This window comes from Pan paniscus, chromosome 5 (assembly GCF_029289425.2).
Source record: "Pan paniscus chromosome 5, NHGRI_mPanPan1-v2.0_pri, whole genome shotgun sequence".
Lineage (NCBI taxonomy): Eukaryota > Metazoa > Chordata > Mammalia > Primates > Hominidae > Pan > Pan paniscus.
Window position 1 is genome coordinate 141,085,658 of NC_073254.2, and position 22,606 is coordinate 141,108,263.

At 33.8% G+C, this 22,606-nt stretch overlaps 1 protein-coding gene and 1 long non-coding RNA gene across 3 annotated transcripts in view; one reads left to right on the forward strand and one right to left on the reverse strand.

Moving 5' to 3' along the window:
• Positions 1-1,351: 1,351 nt before the first annotated feature.
• The window catches only part of TBC1D32 (TBC1 domain family member 32), a 257,725-nt gene continuing 236,470 nt past the window's right edge, over positions 1,352-22,606 (reverse strand). Inside the window, exons 34-35 of the mRNA XM_055114085.2 lie at positions 15,227-15,415; positions 1,352-5,406 (exon numbers count right to left, since the gene is read on the reverse strand). Of these exons, the coding sequence (XP_054970060.2) occupies positions 5,287-5,406; positions 15,227-15,415 (309 nt within the window). The 3' untranslated portion in view covers positions 1,352-5,286. The remainder of the gene's footprint in view (positions 5,407-15,226; positions 15,416-22,606) is intronic.
• LOC117980686 (uncharacterized) overlaps positions 15,426-22,606 on the forward strand; it is a 99,528-nt gene continuing 92,347 nt past the window's right edge. For both annotated transcript variants that reach the window (XR_008625763.2, XR_008625762.2), the window contains exon 1: positions 15,426-16,405. This is a non-coding gene — a long non-coding RNA (uncharacterized LOC117980686). The remainder of the gene's footprint in view (positions 16,406-22,606) is intronic.

Sequence of the window (22,606 nt, forward strand, 5' to 3'; positions counted from 1 at the left end):
AATCTTAGGAAAGCAAGGATGGTTGAGCATTCAAAAATCAGCATGTCAATATATTGACAGAAAAAAAAGAAAAAAATGATAATTTTTATATAAAGTATTTGATAAATCACTTCCAAATAAAAAATGTATTCTTGATTAAAAAAAAAAAAAACAAACTCACACCAAAGTAAGAATAGAAGGGATCTTCCTCTACCTGGTTATGGCATCCCTGGGAAACCTACAGCTAACATATTGCTATGTTAAACTCATTAGGATAAACTGTCAGTTTTTATTTGTAGTATTTATCCTTTTTTGATAAAGCTTTATTGAGGTGGAATTTACATATAATAAAATTCACCCATTTTAAGCATACATGTCAAAATGTTTTTAAAATGTATCCAGTCATGTAGCTATCACTACAATTATGATATACAAGTCCTTTCTTCTATGAAGTCAATCTTCTTTCCTCACCTGCTGGCCCCTGGAAACCACAAATATTCTTTCTGTCTTTTCTAGAATTTTCAGATTTGCCTTTTCTAGAATTTCATATACATGACATCATATAGCATGTACTCTTTTGTGTCCGGCTTATTTCACTCACCATAATGCTTTTCAGATTTATCCACGATTTTGTGTGCATCAGTAGCTAGCTGGCTATATTTATTGCTAAATTGTTGTCCATTTTATGGCTGAACCACAATTTGTTTTTCTATTCGTCAGTTGAAAGAAACTTAGGTTGGTTTCTGGTTAGGGCTATTATGAATAAAGCTGTAATTAATCACATTTAAATCTGCATATGGAAATGTATTTTCTTCTGGGTAAATACCTAGAGGGGTTATTACTGAGTCCTCGCTGAGTCATATACTGAGTTAAGCATTTAACTCAAAAAATAACAACAACAAAAAAACAAAAACAAAAAACAAAAACGAAAAACTCAGCTTCCAAAATGGCTATTGTACTTCCTGTTCCTATAAGAGACCATGTGTTCCAATTGCTCCACCTCTTGCCAGCCATTGAAATTAGGTTTTTGTTTCGTTTTATGTATTTTAGTTTTAGACATTTTAGTGAGTGTGTAGTGGTTATCTCCTTGTGGATTTAATTTGCATTTCTCTAAAACTAATGGTGATAAGTTTCTTTTTGTGTGCTTGTCAATTGTGTATATTTTCTTTGGTGAAGTGTCTGTTCAGAAATTTTCCATTTTGTTGTTTGTTCATTCTCTTACTGTTGAGTGGTTAGAAATTTCACATATTCTGAATATAAGGTTCTTTACTAGCTATGTTCTGCAAATCTATTATCTTACAGCTTTTTTCATTTATTTGAGAGTATATTTTGAGTGCTTTTTTATTTTAAAGAAGTACATAAAATGTAACAATTTTTCTTTTGTGGCTTATACTTTATGTGTAAGAAATGCCAGACTAATCGAAGGCCTCAAAGAAATTACGTACGTTTTATTAACAAATTAGATACTATATTAAAATAATGATTATGTACCATTGCCTTTGGTTTCCATTTATTTTTGCATCTCAGATGTCCTCTTGTCATTTTTTTCTTTCTAGACCAATCCTTGAAGATTTTAGCTTTTGGCTCATTTTCAAGCTATTCAAAATAATTCCTTGTCACTATTTTGGTAACTCCAGTATCCAAAAAGACAATTCTTCCAAAACCAAAACCTCAGCTCCTTGACTTCCTTTATTCACATAATCTCATCTCTCTTCTTTCCTCTAGTTGTTCATTCTCATGGTCAACCCCTTCTAAAATCTCAATTTTAAGCATTTTACTTAACAATTGTTAGGTCTAATCATTTCACCTTCCTCTCTGGAGGATTTCAAATCAAATAATCTTTCAATACATAAGAACCTACAATCAATTGATCCTATCAACTTTTCACTGTACCATACATAACCACCCTCTTGTCTCCACTTCCCTTTTGATCCAGCTTAAACACCACGGTCACAATATTATAAAAATTAACTTGCATATAACATCAACTCCCTTGTGCCCTTCCTTGCTTACTGTATTCTCTTGGCTAAAGCAAAACTCTGGTTAAACCCAACTCACCACTTACTCCTTGCCAACCCATGCACAGTGTAAGGTAGCTGGAGAAAAACATAAAACTTTGCTAACTCATCTCATGACCAGTAAATCACAATAACACTTATTTTCCTATTCCATTCACTCTTTGACAATTATTTCACATACTCTTATCTCCTGAAAACTACCAAAGCTTTTACTATTCTAATTTTTAGTAGATGACCTTGTTTCCTACATCACTGAGAAAAAAAATCCACAAATGCCTACTCTATGTCTGTGCCCATTTATTCTGTTTCCCCTTCTGTTACTTTAAATGCAGTGTCCATGCTCCTAGCAAAGGCTAATTCCACTACTTATTCACTAAATCCTATTCCCCTTACATCTATTCATGACATTTACTCCAGCTCTTCCTCTCTACCATCAATTTTCCTTCTCTACTGCATCATTTCCATCCAAATATAAACATGTTTCCATTTCGCATTTCAAAAACAAAACACACTCACAAAAACAAACAAAAAGCATCTTTTGGTCCCAGTCTGCATTAGCTGCCATTCCTATTCCACCCATTACAGCAATATTCCTAGAAAGAGCAGTTCCTAAAATCTTTCCTCTCACCGTCATTTAAACCGAATCCAATCAAAACTTTTGCCCTCACTTACTTAATCAAAACTACTCTTATCAAGGTCAAGGTCATCACATCCGGAGGTCAATTCACATTGGTCATCTTTATCACTATTTTTCCATGGTTTTAAAATTATTCACCTCCCCATGCTGACTGTGAACTCTTTGAGATGCTGTATATCATTTATTGTGCTATCTTGAATATTTAAAAAAATTCATTATATGTGTAACCCTTAAAATGTATCTGCTTAATGAACAAACAACAAAATTTAACATCTGAAAATTGGAAATTCCAATGAGAGCACATCATTATTTACTTATCACAAATTCATGTAGAACCTTGTGTGAAAGTTCAGATAAATTTCTGAGGCTTATTTTACCTCCAATGATACTTTAGGAGAGTATTATGAGGAGATAGAACTACAAATATGAAATTTTGAAAGCAGATATTCGAATCTTTTTATATATGAATTTTTTCATAAACCTTTTTACATTATATCATAACATATTTTATTGTAATTGAATCCTATAAAATGTATGAGTTACCCCTCCACAAATTAGAAATAAAGTCTAAGGACTTACATTTTAAATAATTAAAAATAAAACCAAGGGGCATGACAGGGAATGATTGTTCTAAAGGGTACTCTAAAAGTAAGTATAGAAATAACTCATAATGATAGCTACACTACCTACTATATTTTACATTTTCTTTCACCAAACAAATTGCTAGGTCATTGTTCATAAGACACTTATATGTCAAATGAAGATGAAAGCCTTCTAGCTCTAGCTGAAGTTATTTTTTTTCAAAAATGTAATTGTTAGAATCTAGATCTTACCTCAGTTTACAATGAAAATCACCAATGGACATCATAAAATTAAATTACAGTTCATTCTTCTCCATTTGTATTTCCAACTACCGTGTACACAATTATAAAAAGAAATAAAGCTGCACGATTCTTAGGACCCATAACAATAACTCAGGAAAAGAATGAGAAGAAATGGAACCATAAACATGTATTACAGCTTCCACGGAACAGCTTTTCAAAATTAAGTTTGAAAGTAGACAAAGCTTAGTATTTCGAGTCATCTATGACTCTCTTTTAACTCACAGCGGCTGAAGTGAAAGTGCGCAATATGTCAAATTAACTTGCTAAAATTACTTTTCTCAACTTTACAATGCCCTTTAGGAACACTATTACTGAGAAGCTATTGTTGGCATTTACAGCATAAATCTTGATTTTGGAAGGCTGATATTGCAATAGCCTAAATATTACTAAACTGAAAACTGTATAGTACCAGTTATTTGATCATGCTAAATGAAAAACTTAGTTTGTCAATGATCCACTTTTAGTTAAAAAGGAAAAAAAAAGCAGGGTTAGAGTTAGAATGATTTTAATGGTTGATTTATATTTAGATACAAGGAAAGAATAAAAAACAGTATCTACAATTAGAAAAACTTATTGAAATAAACTCATGACTAAAAATGAATAATGTAATATATTCGTGTATTATCTTTCATATACTCATTGTGAGTTAAGATATAAAAAATAGACATTCACATATTGTATTAATCTTACCGGTGCAGAGACATCTATTTAAATAAGACAAATCATAGTGTTAGCCATTTAAAATAATTTAGAAATGTATTCTCCTTTATATTTTCAAGTTCAGTACAAGTAAAATATATCACTAAGGAAAATGCATAACAAATAAGAGTAGAATGCTTATCAGTATGAAATAACCAATCTATCTCTTCAATGAACCATGTAAAGACTTCATTTCAAACAAAGAATTATAAATTGATATGGGTATCAAAAGCAACTCCTAAAAAACAATTATGTCCAAGGACAACAGTTTTCCTACCACTTGCCATGGTAAATAGTATCATTGTTCTTCCACATGTAAAAGAAGCAGTTGTGGTTTTATCCATTTTCCTTTACATGTACAGACATAAAGAATGGAAGAAATACTGTCTTTTCCTTGTCTTACGGGCTTTCTGCAGCTAGTCAAAATATTATTTACACTATTACTTCTCCTTTCCAAATTCACTGGAAAAAATATTTAAATCACCTGAATAAAGGAGATGTAAGTTGGGACTTTTTTTTTTTTTTTTTTTTTTTTGAGACAGAGTCTCACTCTGTGGCCAGGCTGGAGTACAGTGGCACGATCTTGGCTCACTGCAACCTCCGCCTCCCGGGTTCAAGCGATTCTCCTGCCTCAGCCTCCCAAGTAGCAGGGACTACAGGCGCCCCACTGCACCCAGCTAATTTCAGTATTGTTAGCAGAGATGAGGTTTCACCATTTTGGCCAGGATGGTCTCAATCTCTTGACCTCATGATCCGCCCACCTCAGACTCCCAAAGTGCTGGGATTACAGGCATGAGCCACCGCGCCTGGCCAGGACTAACTCTTAAACATGAGTAAGAACTAAAAGTAAGCTAGATCTGATTCTATAATGACCTTACAAAACAACAAATTTACAAAAATGAATTCACAAATTGAGCTCATACCTACTTAAATATATCATTATAGTTCTCAGTATTTACAATATGTATATTCACAAAGTAAATGTTGTTACAGACACAGAAAAACATCAAGCCCCCCTGCTGTGTTTAAAAATAAATAAAACCTAAATTTAAACCGTGTGTCTCATGATCTATGTGCTCTGCAGTCTAATGTTCCGCATGTCTCTCAGCAGCACTGTTCGGTAGTTTTGTTCCAAAATTTCCATGTATTCAAAATAATCACTCACTCGAAACCCATGCAGTGCTTCTTCCTGCCAAAAATTACAAAGGGAAAATTATTTACTTGGGTAAGACACACAATTCCAAGTTAATGAATTTTAAATAATTGATATACCATTTATTTTCAGCTATAGATGGGGGTGGGCTGTTTATGTTGCCAGTAAATGTGTCATTGCTTTTTATTTAGTGAGCTGTGCATATATATGACAGGAAGAAACTATATGTCCCCCTTAAATAAAGTTTTCTATTTTCAAAACCAAAAATGATTTACAGCTACCAAAAAAACAAAAGCAGATAAGGAAATCTTCCTAATTTTAAATATAGTATCATGTTATACAATGATTGTTCAAATTTGTAATTAGTAAAGACCCTAAAACTTATCTACCAAAGGATACTATAATAGTGCAAGAAATATCTGTCGTATAAGCTACTGTCCATAAAACCTCCAAGAATCTGCAATTACTAATGTTGGTACTACGCACATCTATACTAATTTGGAATTTAATGGTTAGTGTTCCAAACGAGACACTCAAGAATAAACAGTAAGAACACCCGTTTAACAGTTTAGAGTCTTTTAGGGAATTTTATGACCATTCCTTTTAGTACCTCCAAATACTATCTACGCAGTACCTACACTCAAGGCAAAACAAAATATGCAGAAGAAAAGTCATCTTTGATTCAGTGTAATTAATATTTATAATGTTAGGAGTTTCAGAAGTTACAAAAACTTTGGAAAATTCATGCCTTTCAGGAGTTTATAGTTTAAAGGCAAGAATTACTATAAGAAGAAGAAAAAAAAGCAACCCAAAAGAATAAAAGACAATGCATATCATATACTAGATACTGTGTTAGAGGCAGTTTATAGAGAAGAAACCTCAATATAGAAATAGCTAGGAAAACATTACACAATCTCGATGAGAACAGATGTTTTTAAAGGCTTCAGATATCACTTGTCACTTATGGTTAGTAACCATTCACAGCTTGCATATAACTTGGGGTAACTTTATTCTTATTTTGCCATCATTACCAAAAATCTACATAGTTTGAGGGAAAGGTTAGTCGGCACATTCTAAAAAATTAACGACTTATCTACAAGGCTGATATTACAGCTGAAGAAATGAAATGGTGTTGTTATATACTTAATATCATTAAGGCTAGAACAAATACCTTCCAACCTAAGTATCTGAGCTCTAATCTCAAGATAATTGTGAAATTATTTCAATCCTTCTTTCACTTCTTCACTCATTCATTCTCTTATTATACGTAAGGTTCTTGATTAGCACTGAAGACACGAAGATGAGTGAGAAGAGCCCTGCCCTAAAATGTTGACAACTGAGGTGTATATCATGTCTCTGATTTTATGTATAAGTAACTGAGTCAAAGGGAATATTTTTATCCTATGAATAGCAGAAATACTGGGTCTTTGTAAATTCCTGTCCCATTAAAAATATTTCACTTTTTTCTTTGGGGAAAAAATAGGATCAGAGTAAGAACAATCCTACTGTTCAAGAACTCATTTTAAACAGTTATTGTTATAGTCGTGGAACAATTATGAATTTATCCATTCATTTCATTCAAATTATGTGTGACGTGGCTTTAACTACCTCTTCACTAAAACTATACCTAAGATGGGGAGGGATTATAGTAATGTCTTATTCTAACCAGAGACTAAAGATCCAATGGCAGAATAACTGTTTCAGGACATATTATTTTCAAAGGAATACTTATTGTTCATTAAATATGAATTATAATAGGAGATGACAGCACTTGAACAAAGCTCTAATAATTCATTTCTGGGCAAAAAATAAGCAATATCTATTTAACATCTTTTAATTATTGTTTCACTTTAATAAAAACCACCTAGGGACAGCCACAGTTATAACTCAATTTAAATATATTTTTTCCTCAGAATGTATTTTTTGAAATCATGGTTTCCATTTTAAACATTAATTGTAAATGCCCTGATAACTACACCAAAGAGATACCCATAAAAATGACACATAAGGCTATTAACATCTTATTTCATAAGAGAAAAATTTTAATACACATTTAAAAAGGAGTGTTTTCAAATGATATAGTTCATTATTGAAAATTTGTAGGCAATTTTAGCTCTGAATAAAATTCCAAAATATCTACATTTTACATTTTGTCTTCAAAGTAGAACATTTTTTCATCTTATCCTAAATGTTCTCTAATGGCCTTTTTAGTGGATAACTTTTACTTGTAATTATGACTATTTAGACTGCCAGCTTATCGTTCAAGTTGTAACAGACTAATTCCTCAGACTAGTGCTTCATTATCATTTCATTTATAGACCAAAGTATATCAAACTCTATATAAAATATAAATGCCTCGATTATTTAAGTAGCAGATGCATTAATTACATAAGGTAATAACAACACTATTCCACTTTATATTAACAGCATAGTATTTGCTCAAGAAATTTTTTTAATAGATTACTACTAGAATGATTTAAGTTTTAGTTAGGAAGTTCATTTTGAGCTTATTGCATTTCGTTTGTTGTATCTAATGCTAATCAACTGGTATGTTTTTAATAATTTGCTGCCTTCATTAATTCTGAGTTTCAAATGTTGAATCATCCAAAAGTATTAAAAATTCCCATTCTAAACCACAATGTTGGATGTATTCAATGTTATATAATATGGTATATATGTAGTTTCCCTCTCTCCTTTGTGTACAGAAGTCCAGTTTCAAATTTCAAATATGCATTCATCTGTTTTCTTTTAACTATTGAGAGCATTTGGTTTGGGACCACTGAATCTAGGACATTGATTAAAATATCAGACTAGTCAATGAAAAACAACTTGATATAGTAAAAGGAACATGGGATTTGGATTCAGACCAAATGAAAGGGTTTGAATTCTCCTATGTTAGTTACTAGATGTATGAACTTGGGTAAGTTTATTGACTCTAAGCCTCAATTTTTCATGTGTTAAATGTAGACAATAATAACATATGATTGCTCTCTGGATTAAATATTCTGAAATCTGAACTTCTTACCATAGATTAGAGTATCTTATATGATTTGGTCCCTGTCTCATCTCTTATCTTTCTCATTCCTTCACCTTGTTCTGGTCACAGTGGTCTTCTTGACACTCTCTAAGTGAGCCAGCTCATTCCGACCTCTGAGATCTTGCACTTGCCTTTATTCCTATTTAAGCAGGCTTTTGCCTAGGAATTCTTTTTATGACTTTTTCTTTTGCTTCATTCAGGTAGCTGTTTACCCCATCAAGGGTGGTCTTGCCTGGCCTCTTTATCTAACTGGCACCTTAGACTCCTCCATGTTTGATTTCCTTATTAGAAATAGAATAAGGTCTACAATACTTAAGATATTACGTATTTGTTCATTTATTTGCCTTCCAGGAGAATTTAAGGTCAATGTGGGCAGAGTAGTTGGTTCACAGTTGTTCCACAATAAATAGTTGAATAAGTCCATGAGTGAATGAGCAATACCTGTAAAGCTCTTTGCCCAGTGTGTGGCATACAATAAGCACTCAAGATATTCATAGTGGTCATAAATAATGAGAACACATTTTTATTAATGATGGTCTTTGAAATGGCTTGCCTACATTTTCTTGATCACACTACAGACATATGATGTTAGGCATGGGTGGGCCTATCATGGATTACTGACTCCAGTCTCTGCTCCTCAACCCCTTGCCAGGAATATAAGGGAGCCATTTATCTAAAATATTAGGATGTTACTGGCTTTTCTTTCAACTTCAAAAATTTGTCTATTTTGAAAAGAAAGCTATACCAATACCTTGAAAAGTTATTTGTATTAGTTGATGTTTGCAAAAATACTGAAGATACTAATTTTTAGCAGAAATTTGTTTAGAACTCCTGCAAGCCATGTGAGCTTAAAATCTGAATTGAAGACAAGGCCTTTTGCAGTAGTAAACAGATAAAAAGCACAAAAAGATCAGTGTGCTAACATGGTATACCCTGGTTTATGAATTCAGGACCAAGTTTAGATATTCTCTGATATATTCTTTCCCAAATATTTAATTATTAATGCCCTTGCAAAATGATGATTTTTAAAATATAATAGCTCTTTATAAATTACAGAGAAAAAAGGGTAAGGTAAGTTACTTTGAGTGGGTTAAACTGGAAGAGTTGACTTTTATTAATAACATTATGAGACATATAGAATAAAAAATTACCACAAAAGGTATAGAACTTAACATATACTTAACAAAAGTTAAAGACTTGCATTAATGTCAAATCTCATATAGAAAGCTCTTGAGAGAAGGAGGATTTATGAATATAGTTCTGCTCTTTACCCTTACTAGAGATAATCTTTTTGTGTGTTGTGTCTTACATATATATACATATATATATGTGTGTGTATATATATATATATATATATTCTTCTTGATCAAAGTGATAGAAACATAACAACCGGTAAGCAATGTTTCTTCCACTATGTTCCTTCTGGGGTGTTCAGTAAAATTAGAAACTCCTGGATGCAGTCCCTTAAATTTTCGAATCCTTGGCATTGGCATTGGCATTCTGGATTCTGATTTATCAACCAACTCCAAAGCTCACAGTTTTATGTATTTTAAAGGTTTTCAAGCTACTTAAGATTTTCTACTACAATCTGACAACTCATGCTTCTGCCAAATAAATTCTGATTTAACAGGTCTGGGAAGGAATCTAAATACATTAATTTTCATAAGTACCCTAAGTGATTCTTAGGACCAGGGAGTTTATATAGTGTTTGTAATTCTGGATAGAATGTGAAGTTCTTACAGATTCAGGACATAGTATGTGGTTCTTGAAGATTTAAACTCAGCTGAAGGGTACTTGGAAATATGTGATTGTACCAGAGACTTGACTTAGTCTTGGCTAGGTTAATGAGGGAATAGGTCCTGATCAGAAACAGTATAAGAGGGTATTTCTGACCAAGGTGTGAAGGTAATGTCATTGACAGGTATTACTATTATATGATATCTTAAGAAGTCTCAGGAGCTGGAGAAAAATGGGAGCAAAAGTACACCAAAGTGTAGGTATGCACTCAGAAAATTATGTTTCCTTTGTTTGTATTCTCTACATATCTTCTTCTGTTAACAAAGAAATAAGAAGAATCTAGTAGAGGGATGTAGCAACTTAATAACCGCTAAGTTTTTTTAAGTACTTACTATGTTCCAGATAATGGTCTAAAAGTATTTTACAAATATCATCTCATTTAATTCTTCAACAACCCTATGTGATGAAGAAACAAGCATAAAAGTCTAAGCAATGTACTCAAGCTCACACAGTGAGTGGCAAAGTTAGAATTTGAAACCAGATAGAATCAAGTAATATAAGGACAATGCAGAAAACGTATCTGCAAAACACAGCTGACACTGTATTGAATACCTTTAAAATATTTGCTCAGATGGTGAACTGTTTTAAATATTATGTATACTTTTATCTTATAAAAGCTTAGTATTCAATCAGATTTTCTCAGTCCGATCTTCATTTCTCACCCTGTCAACATTCTCTGGTAATAGCAGCTGCAATAGCACCAACAAAAAATCCCTCTTGACAATTTACTGATTGAGTTGAAATTAATCTGATTTTTTCATAATTATAAATTGATTTTGTTACAATATGCAAGATTTAGTTGATGCACTTTAATTAAGTATTTTAAGGCTTCACAGCCTGATTTTCACAGAAAGGCAATCTTTTTCTAGGCTGGTATTTCAGTGAAGTTTGTCCCCAGGTTGAATTCACAAACTAAAGCCAAGATTGCTGACAGCCTATTAGCATGTTAGAGAAGAATACAACACAGCTCACTAAAACACCAGGACATCCACATATGAACTACTATTAAACTGTCACTAAACCTGTTTGTGTGTGTGTATGCGTGCTACAAATGAGTTGAAAGAATATCCCAGTTGCTGGGATATTACAGAATATTTACTTTGTTGGGTGTTTTTCCCCTTGGAAATATCTACAGACTTTCTGAACCATCATCTGTCACAGATAAAAATGTTTAGAATTCTGGGCCCAAGGACTGAGCTCTTTCTTCAGCATATCTTCAGAGGCTGCCTTCTAGCTCGGTACTAATCCATTAATCACCACAGCATGAAAATGATGCACTTAACTGCTCTAATATCCAGCCCACATTCTTCTTGTGTCTAAAAGGATACTGTGAAACAATCAGACAATGTTTTGTTGATATCAACTTATACCCAAGGCGTTCATCTAATCTTTCAGTGGTCTAATCTGAAGAGGAAAAATAAGTTTTTCTTTCCCCCATAAACCAGTTCTGCCTATTAGTGTTCACACCACCTTCTGATCCAAGAAATTCCAACTTATCTTTTTAATATATTGATTTGGAATCATGAAGAGCTCTTTAGTGAGCTATTAGAAATGTAGGCAATAAGTCTATATCCTCAATCACCTGATTTAAAATCTTGAGCCTAAACCAAAGTGACTACAAATGGACTGATATTTTCTTGATACTGAATATTGCACACAGATTTTTATTTCTAAAACAATGCTTTTATCATGTCATTTTATCTCAATACATGAAATTTAAATCAGGAAAAGAATTGTGTATCTTCAGTTCCTCAATACAACTGATAATAACTGAAAGTATAACATATTTGTGGTTTTCAATATTTTGAAAATGAATTGTTAGGCCCGATTATTTGAACTCATTTATAACAGTCAGATGCTTGATCTATTTATTTTTATATACTTATTCAATTTCTTCTTAAAAATAGTTTTATGATAAAAGAAGTATGAGCTCATTCCTCAAATATAAAATAAAGCCCACATAAATATATACAACAAAAAGTAGAAGTATCTTGTTTTACTTTATCTTCATTCTTCTTGGAAGCAAGCATTATTAAATATGTAGAGCGAGGGGATAATGTGATTAAGTAATCTATACAAGAATATTATTATGGCTGTGGTATGCAGTTACATGGGGAATTTTTTTTTTTTTTTTGAGACAGGGTCTTGTTCTGTAGCCCAGGCTGGAGTGCAGTGGTACAATCATGGCCCACTGCAGCCTCGACCTCCTGGGCTCAATTGATCCTCCCACCTCAGCCTCCTCAGTAGCTGGGACTATAGGTGTGTGCCACCACACCTAGCTAATTTTTGCACTTTTTTTTTGGTAGAGATGGGGTTTTGCCATGTTGCCCAGGCTGGTCTCAAACCCCTGGGTTCAAGCTATCCACTCGCCTTGACCTCCCAAGATATGGGGATTACAGGTGTGAGCCACTGCACCTGGCCTATATAAAGAATTATTGATAAGTCTTTTTTCCCTCTGTACAAATCTGAGATTTTGAATAGGAAAGTGTAAAACATAATTTCCAAGGTTCAATCTCTATAGCTTCAGTTGAATGAGGAATTCTTAAATCATGTGAGTATTTTTGACAGGGGATGTTTCTAGGGTAGGCAAAATAAAATCAGTTCATTAATCAATACTTCATTATTGGTTATTATATGAATAAGTGAAAAATGCTGTACATATATACTTCACAGACAAGAGACTATTTCAGGGCCAAATGGAGTAGTTAAAGGGATATGTAAATACATATTTAAATAAACTATACCAGAGTTTATCTCACAAGAAAAATGAGTGCCCGTTAAAAGAGAACAGTGAATTTTGACACCTACCCACTGAAAATAAAACAACAAAAAAGTAAAGTTATGGTATCAATCAAAAAAACATTTTTCCTAATCTCTCAGATAAATGAAAACAACAAGGGTAAAAAGTAAGGTTAGTTCTAGGACACATGCTAAAATTAATTCCTTGCCTACATGTTCTTAGTTTGGATTTAAACCAACGCTATTCAAATTTTAGTAATTTAACAGAGGCTTAGGTCATAATCTCCTCTCCCCATTTAATCCTTTAGTTTTAAACTGACAGCATTATGCTGAAAACACAATGGAGAATGGTTTGGGACACATTTAAAGAGGTTAATATTTGCAAACTCTATTATAATTTTTCCCTCAAATAGTCAAAAGAGAGATGAAACTGTAAATCGACATTAATCAAATTTAAAGATGATGCTTTTGATAGGAAGAAAAATAAGTGGTAGGCACTTAATGAATTTAGTAATGTTTGTTATTTGATGTGAATAAAACAAAGTTTATTCATCTTTCCCATTTATTTATTTACATTATTTACTTACGCAATCAACAAATATGTATTGAATACCTATTATCTACCAGGTATTGTTTGATATATTGTTGAAAATACATCAGTAAATGAAACAGACCAAGTCACAGTCCTTATACAGCTTACACATTTTACCAGGGAAGACAGACAAAAACACATATAAAATAATTTCAGATGGTGATAAAAACTGTGAGAAAGACTAAAGTAGGATAAGATGTTAGAGAATTATGGGTTGGGGGATACAGACAGATAAGAGTACAGGAAAATTTCAGACTCTGAAATTCCTATAACTGACCACTGTAGATGATGAAAATGTCCCTTACTGAAAATGAACCTACATTTTGTATTCAACATAATTTCAATTTGCTTAACACTTCCTGTATTCCAAATCACCTCTTAGAGAGCATTCTTTTATTTTTCTATCTTAGTTTTTCCTCTACATGTGCAACCATTTTTCTCAGCATACTTTTTCATTAAGACTGTTTATAATCTAGTGATATATATCGAAAGTTTAAAACCTTTTGAATTCTGAATTGATGAAATAAAAATGATAATTTGGCAATCTTAAATGATCAATGGTATTTATTTAAAGACACATATCGTTAAATGGAAAATAACCCTGGCAGGTATTTAATGGTAAATAATAAAATCAATTTACATAGAAACTGTTTGTTGACCTAGAGAAAGCCTAGCAAATGATGAATGTTGTTTTTAGTGTATACGTGTATATGTGTTCCTATGGGATGGCAAAGGTAGTAGGGATAAGGAAACATTTTAAGTTCAAAGATTCTTTTTTTTTTTTTTTTTGGAGACAAGTCTCGCTCTGTCCCCCAGGCTGGAGTGCAGTGGTGCGATCTCGGCTCACTGCAAGCTCCGCCTCCTGGGTTCACGCCATTCTCCTGCCTCAGCCTCCTGAGTAGCTGGGACTACAGGCGCCCGCCAACACACCCAGCTAATTTTTTGTATTTTTAGTAGAGACGGGGTTTCACCGTGTTAGCCAGGATGGTCTCGATCTCCTGACCTTGTGATCCGCCCGTCTCGGCCTCCCAAAGTGCTGGGATTACAGGCGTGAGCCACTGTGCCCAGCCAAGTTCAAAGATTCTTAACTGTAAACAAATAGCTAGATTTCCACCAAAAAATGAACACTGGGATGTATTTATATCTCATGTACTTTCTAAAGTCCCCAACTTCCAAAATGACATTATTGTAATTGAGAAAGTAACTATATCTTTTTTAAAAATAGCACCACATTTGGTGATAACTTTTTAAAATGAGTGCTATGATAAAATAATCTTTCATGAAAATCTTTTATAAAAATGGAAGTTTAGAAAAATATAAAAATATGAAAGCATAGGAAATTAATATATTAAATATATTTAAAAAGTATCAAACCAATAAATTAAACTTTTATTGACCAAATAGCCCATAGGAATATTTTTACAATATTTCTTTTTTGGCATAGCATGTGGGTTACAAAGTGTTGGATCCAGACAGCTTATTTCATATTCCAGTTCCACTTTAGGTATACGGTTTGGGGCAACTTAACTCTGTGCCTCAGTTTACTCATCTCTAAAATGGGGATGATAATAGTATCTACCTCTCACCATTGGTTTTTAGGATTAAATGAGTGCCTAGAAAAAGTATCTAATATTAAGCAACCAAAGTTAGCTATTAACTCAACATTTTCCTCTCCATATAAACATACTTACTTTTAGGAAAACTTGCAGATCTTGAGTCTGAGTGTGCTGTAGAATGTCTTGCTGTAAATGTTTGAATACAGCTATACAGATATACACTTGATAATCAGGACCAAGGAAAACACAAGTAGCAATATAATGGCAGATTTCTATCCAATCTAAGTAATTCCAAAAACACTGGGTTATCCATTGCAGGCAAATCTTTAAAAAAAACAAAGTAGTAAGTTCATTAAAAAATTTATAAAACCACATTTGACTTTTAAAAAACATTAACCAATAACTCATACAAAACCAGTGAAAAGCTTAGTGCTTAATCAAAATACTAAGACAGTCTTCATAGATGCCTAAAAAGGATGCTTCTCCTATTTGCTTCAGTTGTGAAAAAAACTTTCATGGCCTTGGAATTCAGGCCTTAAGGGTAACTGATAGTGGTCACACTCCTCATATACCTATTACTCAATGCCTTCTTTATTCTTATTGTGCTCCTCTTACCCAAAACACCAATCTGCTCTCTACAGATAACAAATGCTAAAAGACTATTTTAATTCAGAGATGGGAGTTTTTTTTTTCTATACTACCTACAACCACAGATGTATAATTATGCAGATGACAGATTGCTAAATGTTACATTAATGCAAATGGACTCTTCCTGAATCAGAAAACAATTTAAACCTAACAGAATTACATAACATAAAATCTGGGAGCTAATGCAGAGACTATTTTAAAAATGAGACTTTTACAAAAGGAATTTTTTTTCCTGTTTATTTTTTGAATAACATTTGTTCGGATTATAAAAGCAATGCGTGCCCACTGTGGAAAACAGGAAAGTTAAAGAAAAAACAATAGCAATGACACAGAGATTATAAATACTGGAAACATTTTGATACATCAATGTTATGGGTAAAGTTGAGCCCCACTCAAAAGATATGTCAAAGCCCTAACCCCCAGAACCTCATAATACAACTTTATTCGAAAATAGGGTCTTTACAGACGTAATCAGGTTAAAATGAGGTCATTACGGTGAGCCCTAATCCAATACGACTGGTGTCTTTATAAGAAGGGGAAATACAGTCACAAAGACAGGCAGACAAAAGGAAAACAATGAAAAGACACAAATGGAGAACACCATGTGAAGAAGCAATATGTATCTGCAAGCTAAGATTCTAAAGGCTGCTAGAAACCAGGAGAGAGGTAAGTAACAGTTCTTTCCTTAGCAACTATGGAGTGAACATAGCCTTGTTAACACTTTGATTATGGCCTTTTGGCTCCAGAACTGTGAGAAAATAAATTTCTGTTGTTTTTAGCTACCAAGTTCATGGTACTTTGTTACTATAGTCATAAGAAACAAACACAATTACTTTCCAATATTTTCATTTTCATTTATGATTTACAAATTACTTTACCTTCGACAAAAGATTCCCCTTATTGAATATATCTTCTCCTTCAGTTTTATGTTTTTTTTTTTTTTTTGGAGATGTGGGGAGGAAAAGGGAAAAGATTTAATGGCTTATCTCAATTTGTCATAGGTATAGAGGATACAGATATACAAAATTTCCTTTTGTTTTCTATCATTTTGTTTTTCTAAAAATATATTCTTGAAAAGGTTCTGAAAGTTGTTTTTTATATCCTTGATTCAAACTTTTGGCATGCTGATCCTGCTTTTAACTGACTTGAACAAACTAACACGTATTTGTTTGCTAAAACCACAGGCAGGGGGGCTTAAACAATAAAAAATTATTTTCTCACTATTCTGGAGAAATCCAAGATCAAGCTATTGGCAGGGCTGGTTTCTTCTGAAGCCTCTCTGAGGCTTATAGATGGTTGTCTTTCCCTGTGTCTTCACATGGACTTCCCTTAGTACATGTCTGTGTCCCAATTTCCGCTTTAATAAAGACACTTGTGATATTGGATTACGGTCCAACTTAATGATCTCATTTTAACTTAATTACTTCTTTAAAGGCCCTATTCAAATATAGTCACATTCTGAAGTAGTGGGGTTAGGACTTCAACAGGTGAGTTTTGAACAGACACAATTCAGCCTATACCAGAGGGTATTATTGCATTTTTGTTTTCCAGACATTATTACTCATATCAATTATTAACCTTTAAATAAGCCTATTAATTCTGTTCTCAGGTGTAAGAGTTTCCTTTACAACTATAATGTTCCCCTCCTGTTAAGTTCCAAAATCTTTCCAAAGAGCCCATAAGTTTTAACTCAATATTAAATTAGAATATATCTATGAATAACCAATATTTGTCAACAGGCAGTATATATTAAATTCTCCTTGGTCCTACTTTACTGTTTACTTGGAATTAATAGGATGCATCTCCCAAATTGCAACATGGAGGGTAGGGTGGCATGCAGAGTACATTACTAAATCTCCATTGCCCAGACCCCAATAAATCCCTGTAATATGGCTCTAGTGGACTGAGGAAGAAGTATCTCCTGCTCCCTCTCGACTAGGCAGACTGAAGCAGTCAGTAGTACTTTGACTAGAAGCAATAATTCCTTAATTGCCTGTTGCCCTGCTGCCAAGATTCTCCCTCTGTTCTTTGCTACAGCTATTAATGCCAATCAACTTAAGGCCATACTGTGTTAATGAAAATCTAGAGTCTCTGGATGGATAACGAAGGAGAAACAATTCGAGAATGAAAATAAATACAAACAATCTCCACAGCTAGAGAAAACAGTTCCCACTCAATTGTTAGTTTCAGGAGTGAATGGGAAGTTGATAAAGATGTGGGGTCTCAGCTTCTGTCCACCATATACATTGGTTAAAGGAAAGTCACCCTAGAATCTGCAACACTTCATTATTATACATAGTTTCTAATGCAGTTATAATTTTTTGGCATGTATATACATTCAAGCATTGTTTCCTGTACATTGTATTTTTCTTCATTAAATGGATATAATACCTATGTTTTTCCATCACATGGGAGGGAAATTTCGAGGAGGAAAACTGAGAGACTGTAACAGAAAGTACTTTGAAAAAGTGCTATATAAATGTTATTTTATAACAAAGGTATAGATGTTATTATTTAACAAATATTTTTTGACCACCTAATATGTACAAGGTAATATTATCATTTTTTATGTGAACAAAAGAAATTTATCCCTGTTTCACAAAGTTTACAATTAAAGGGGAGACATCCTTTTTAAACATATGACCCTCTTTGCTTGGTAGAAATTATATTGGCTTTACTATATTTGCAAGTACTTCAGACTTACATTGAAACAGCAGAATTCCAAAACACCGTATCCCTGGAAGAATGCTGAGCTATGAGTCATAAATTTTAATCTCTGAGCAAGTAACTTCTGTACTTTTTTTTTTTTTGAGACAGTCTCACTCCATCACCCAGGCTGGAGTGCAGTGGTGCAATCTCAGCTCACTGCAACCTGTGCCTCCTGAGTTCAAATGATTCTCATGCCTCAGCTTCTTGAGTAGGTGGGATTACAGGTGTGCGCCAAGACCCCAGCTAATTTTTGTACTTTTAGTAGAGACAGGGTTTCACCATGTTGGTCAGGCTGGTCTCAAACTCCTGACCTCAAGTGATCCACCCATCTCAGCCTCCCAAAGTGGTGGGATTACCTGCATGAACCACCACACCTGGCCACTTCTGTATTTTTATAAAGTTCTGCAAATCAACTGACAACCTAGAATTCTAATAGGACAGAAGAAATAGTATGTGTCCAAACAAACATGATGTAGTTTTTTCTTTAACAATTATTATGGAATTTTTAAAAACATATATAAAGGAAGATAGAATAGTACATGAACTAGACAATTTCAAATTTTGCTTGGTTGATATGTCTTAAGTTACTTTTCCCCTATAGGTTCCCCTCCTTTCCTCCATCCCTTTCTCCTACTACAGATGTTTCCTCCAACTGCATAATATTCCATTGTAGATAAACCACAATTTATTCAATCAAGCCCCATTCATGGACATTTGCAGTGTTTCTAGTCTTTAGATACTATAAAGAATACTATAATAACATATTTGTGGATACGTATTTTCAAATTTTTTTCCCAGTGTATTCCTCGGTTAGAGCTCTACAAATGAGTCTGCTGTGTTAAACAATAAATAGACATGTAATTCTGCCAGAAAATGACAAATTACCATTTATATGTCTCAAAAATACATTATTACATTTTCAAAAACGATCAGTTGAGTCTTTATATTCACTGGAAAAAAATGTTATTATCAATAGTAATGAAATGGGCTTATGAAGAAAGTGAAACAAATGAATTTTGTTTTATGGTAAACCACCATTCCATACATAATATAGAACTAATTACACTTTAAGACATTTAAATAGCTTTTTAGGTTTGTAAGGAAGGAAAATCACTTGCACAATATGCATTGAAATCTACCACAGCTTTCCTAGGCAATTTTGTTCTTGAACCATACTTAACATTATGCCAGAGGACATTAAGATGCCACACTGAGGTGCACATTATTTTATCTGAGGTAAATTATTCCTCCTTGTAACTAGAATTAAAAAACAATCTTCAAAGGTTCTCATAAGAACATTACGTCTTCCTCTTTTCCTATTTGAATACCCTTTATTTCTTTCTCTTGCCTGATTGCCCTGGCCAGAACTTCCAACACTATGTTGAATAGGAGTGGTGAGAGAGGACATCCTTGTCTTGTGTTGGTATTCAAAGGGAATGCTTCCAGTTTCTGCCCATTCAGCATGATATTGGCTGTGAGTTTGTCATAAATAGCTCTTATTATTTTGAGATATGTTCCATCAATACCTAGTTTATTGCGAATTTTTAGCATGAAGGGGTGCTGAATTTTGTCGAAGGCTTTTACTGCACCTATTGAGATAATCGTGGTTGTTGTCATTAGTTCTGTTTATGTGATGGATTACATTTATTGATTTGCGTATGTTGAACCAGTCTTGCATCCCAGGGATGAAGCCGACTTGATCGTGGTGGATAAGCTTTTCGATGTGCTACTGGATTTGCTTTGCCAGTATTTTATTGAGGATTTTTGCATCGATATTCATCAGGCATATTGGCCTAAAATTTTCTTTTTTGTGTGTGTCTCTGCCAGGTTTTGGTATCAGGATGATGCTGGCCTTATAAAATGAGTTAGGGAGGATTCCCTCTTCTTCTATTGTTTGGAATAGTTTCAGAAGGAATGGCACCAGCTCCTCTTTGTACCTCTGGGTAGAATTCGGCTGTGAATTGGTCTGGTCCTGGACTTTTTTTGGTTGGTAGGGTATTAATTACTGCCATAATTTTTGAACTTATCATTGATCTATTCAGGGATTCAATTTCTTCCTGGTTTAGTCTTGGGAGGGTGTATGTGTCCAGGAATTTATCCATTTCTTATAGATTTTCTAGTTTATTTGTGAAGAGGTGTTTATAATATTCTCTGATGGTACTTTGTATTTCTGTGGGATCAATGGTGATACTGTATATTTAGAAAACCCCACCATCTCAGCCCAAAATCTCCTTAAGCTGATAAGCAACTTCAGCAAAGTCTCAGGATACAAAATCAACATGCAAAAATCACAAGCATTCCTATACACCAATAACAGACAAACAGAGAGCCAAATCATGAGTGAACTTCCATTCACAATTGCTACAAAGAAAATAAAATACCTAGAATACAATTTACAAGGGATGTGAAGGACCTCTGCAAGTAGAACTACAAACCACTGATCAAGGAAATAAGAGAGGACACAAACAAATGGAAAAACATTCCATGCTCATGGATAGGAAGAATCAATATCATGAAAATGGCCATACTGTCCAAAGTAATTTATAGATTCAATGCTATTCCCATCAAGCTACCAATGACTTTCTTCATAGAATTGGAAAAAACTACTTTAAAGTTCATACGGAACCAAAAAAGATCCCACATTGCCAAGACAATCCCAAGCCAAAAGAACAAAGCTGGAGGCATCATGCTACCTGACTTCAAACTATACTACAAGGCTACAGTAACCAAAACAACATGGTAGTGGTACCAAAACAGATATATAGACCAATGGAACAGAACAGAGGCCTCAGAAATAACACCGCACATCTACAACGATCTGTTCTTTAACAAACCTGACAAAAACAAGCAGTGGGGAAAGGATTCCCTATTTAATAAATGGTGCTGGGAAAACTGGCTAGCCATATGCAGAAAACTGAAACTGGACCCCTTCCTTATACTTTATACAAAAATTAACTCAAGATTGATTAAAGACTTAAACTTAAGACCTCAAATTATAAAAACCCTAGAAGAAAACCTAGGCAATACCATTCAGGACATAGGCATGGGCAAGGACTTCATGACTAAAACACCAAAAGCAATGGCAATAAAAGCCGAAATTGACAAATGGGATCTAATTAAACTAAAGAGCTTCTGCACAGAAAAAGAAAATATCATCAGAGTGAATAGGCAACCTACAGAATGGGAAAAAATTTTTGCAATCTATGCATCTGACAGAGGGCTAATATCCAGAATCTACAAAGAACTCAAAAAAATTTACAAGAAAAAACAACCCCATCAAAAAGTGGGCAAAGGATATGAACAGACACTTCTCAAAAGAAGACATTTATGCAGCCAACAAACATATGAAAAAAAGCTCATTATCACTGGTCATTAAAGAAATGCAAATCAAAACCACAATGAGATACCATCTCATGCCAGTTAGAATGGCAATCATTCAAAAGTCAGGAAACAACAGATGCTGGAGAGGATGTGGAGAAACAGGAACACTTTTACACTTTTGGTGGGAGTGTAAATTAGTTCAACCATTGTGGAAGACAGTGTGGCGATTCCTCAAGGATCTAGAACTAGAAATACCATTTGACCCAGCGATCCCATTACTGGGTATATACTGAAAGGATTATAAATCATGCTGCTATACAGACACATGCACACGTATGTTTATAGTGGCACTATTCACAATAGCAAAGACTTGGAACCAACCCAAATTTCCATCAATGATAACAGACTGGATTAAGAAAATGTGGCACATATACACCATGGAATACTATGCAGCCATAAAAAGGATGAGTTCATGTCCTTTAAAGGGACATGGATGAAGCTGGAAACCATCATTCTCAGCAAACTAACACAAGAACAGAAAACTAAACACTGCATCTTCTCACTCATAAGTGGGAGGTGAACAATGAGAACACATGGACACAGGGGAGGGGAACATGACAGACTGGGGCCTATTGGGGAGTGGGGACCTAGGGGAGGGAGAGCATTAGGAGAAATACCTAATGTAGATGATGGGTTGAGGGGTGCAACAAACCACCATGGCACGTGTATACCTATGTAACAAACCTGTATGTTCTGCACATGTATCCCAGAACTTAAAGTAGAATAATAATAATAATAATAATAAAACAGTAAGTCAAAAAAGTTTGGTTAAAACAA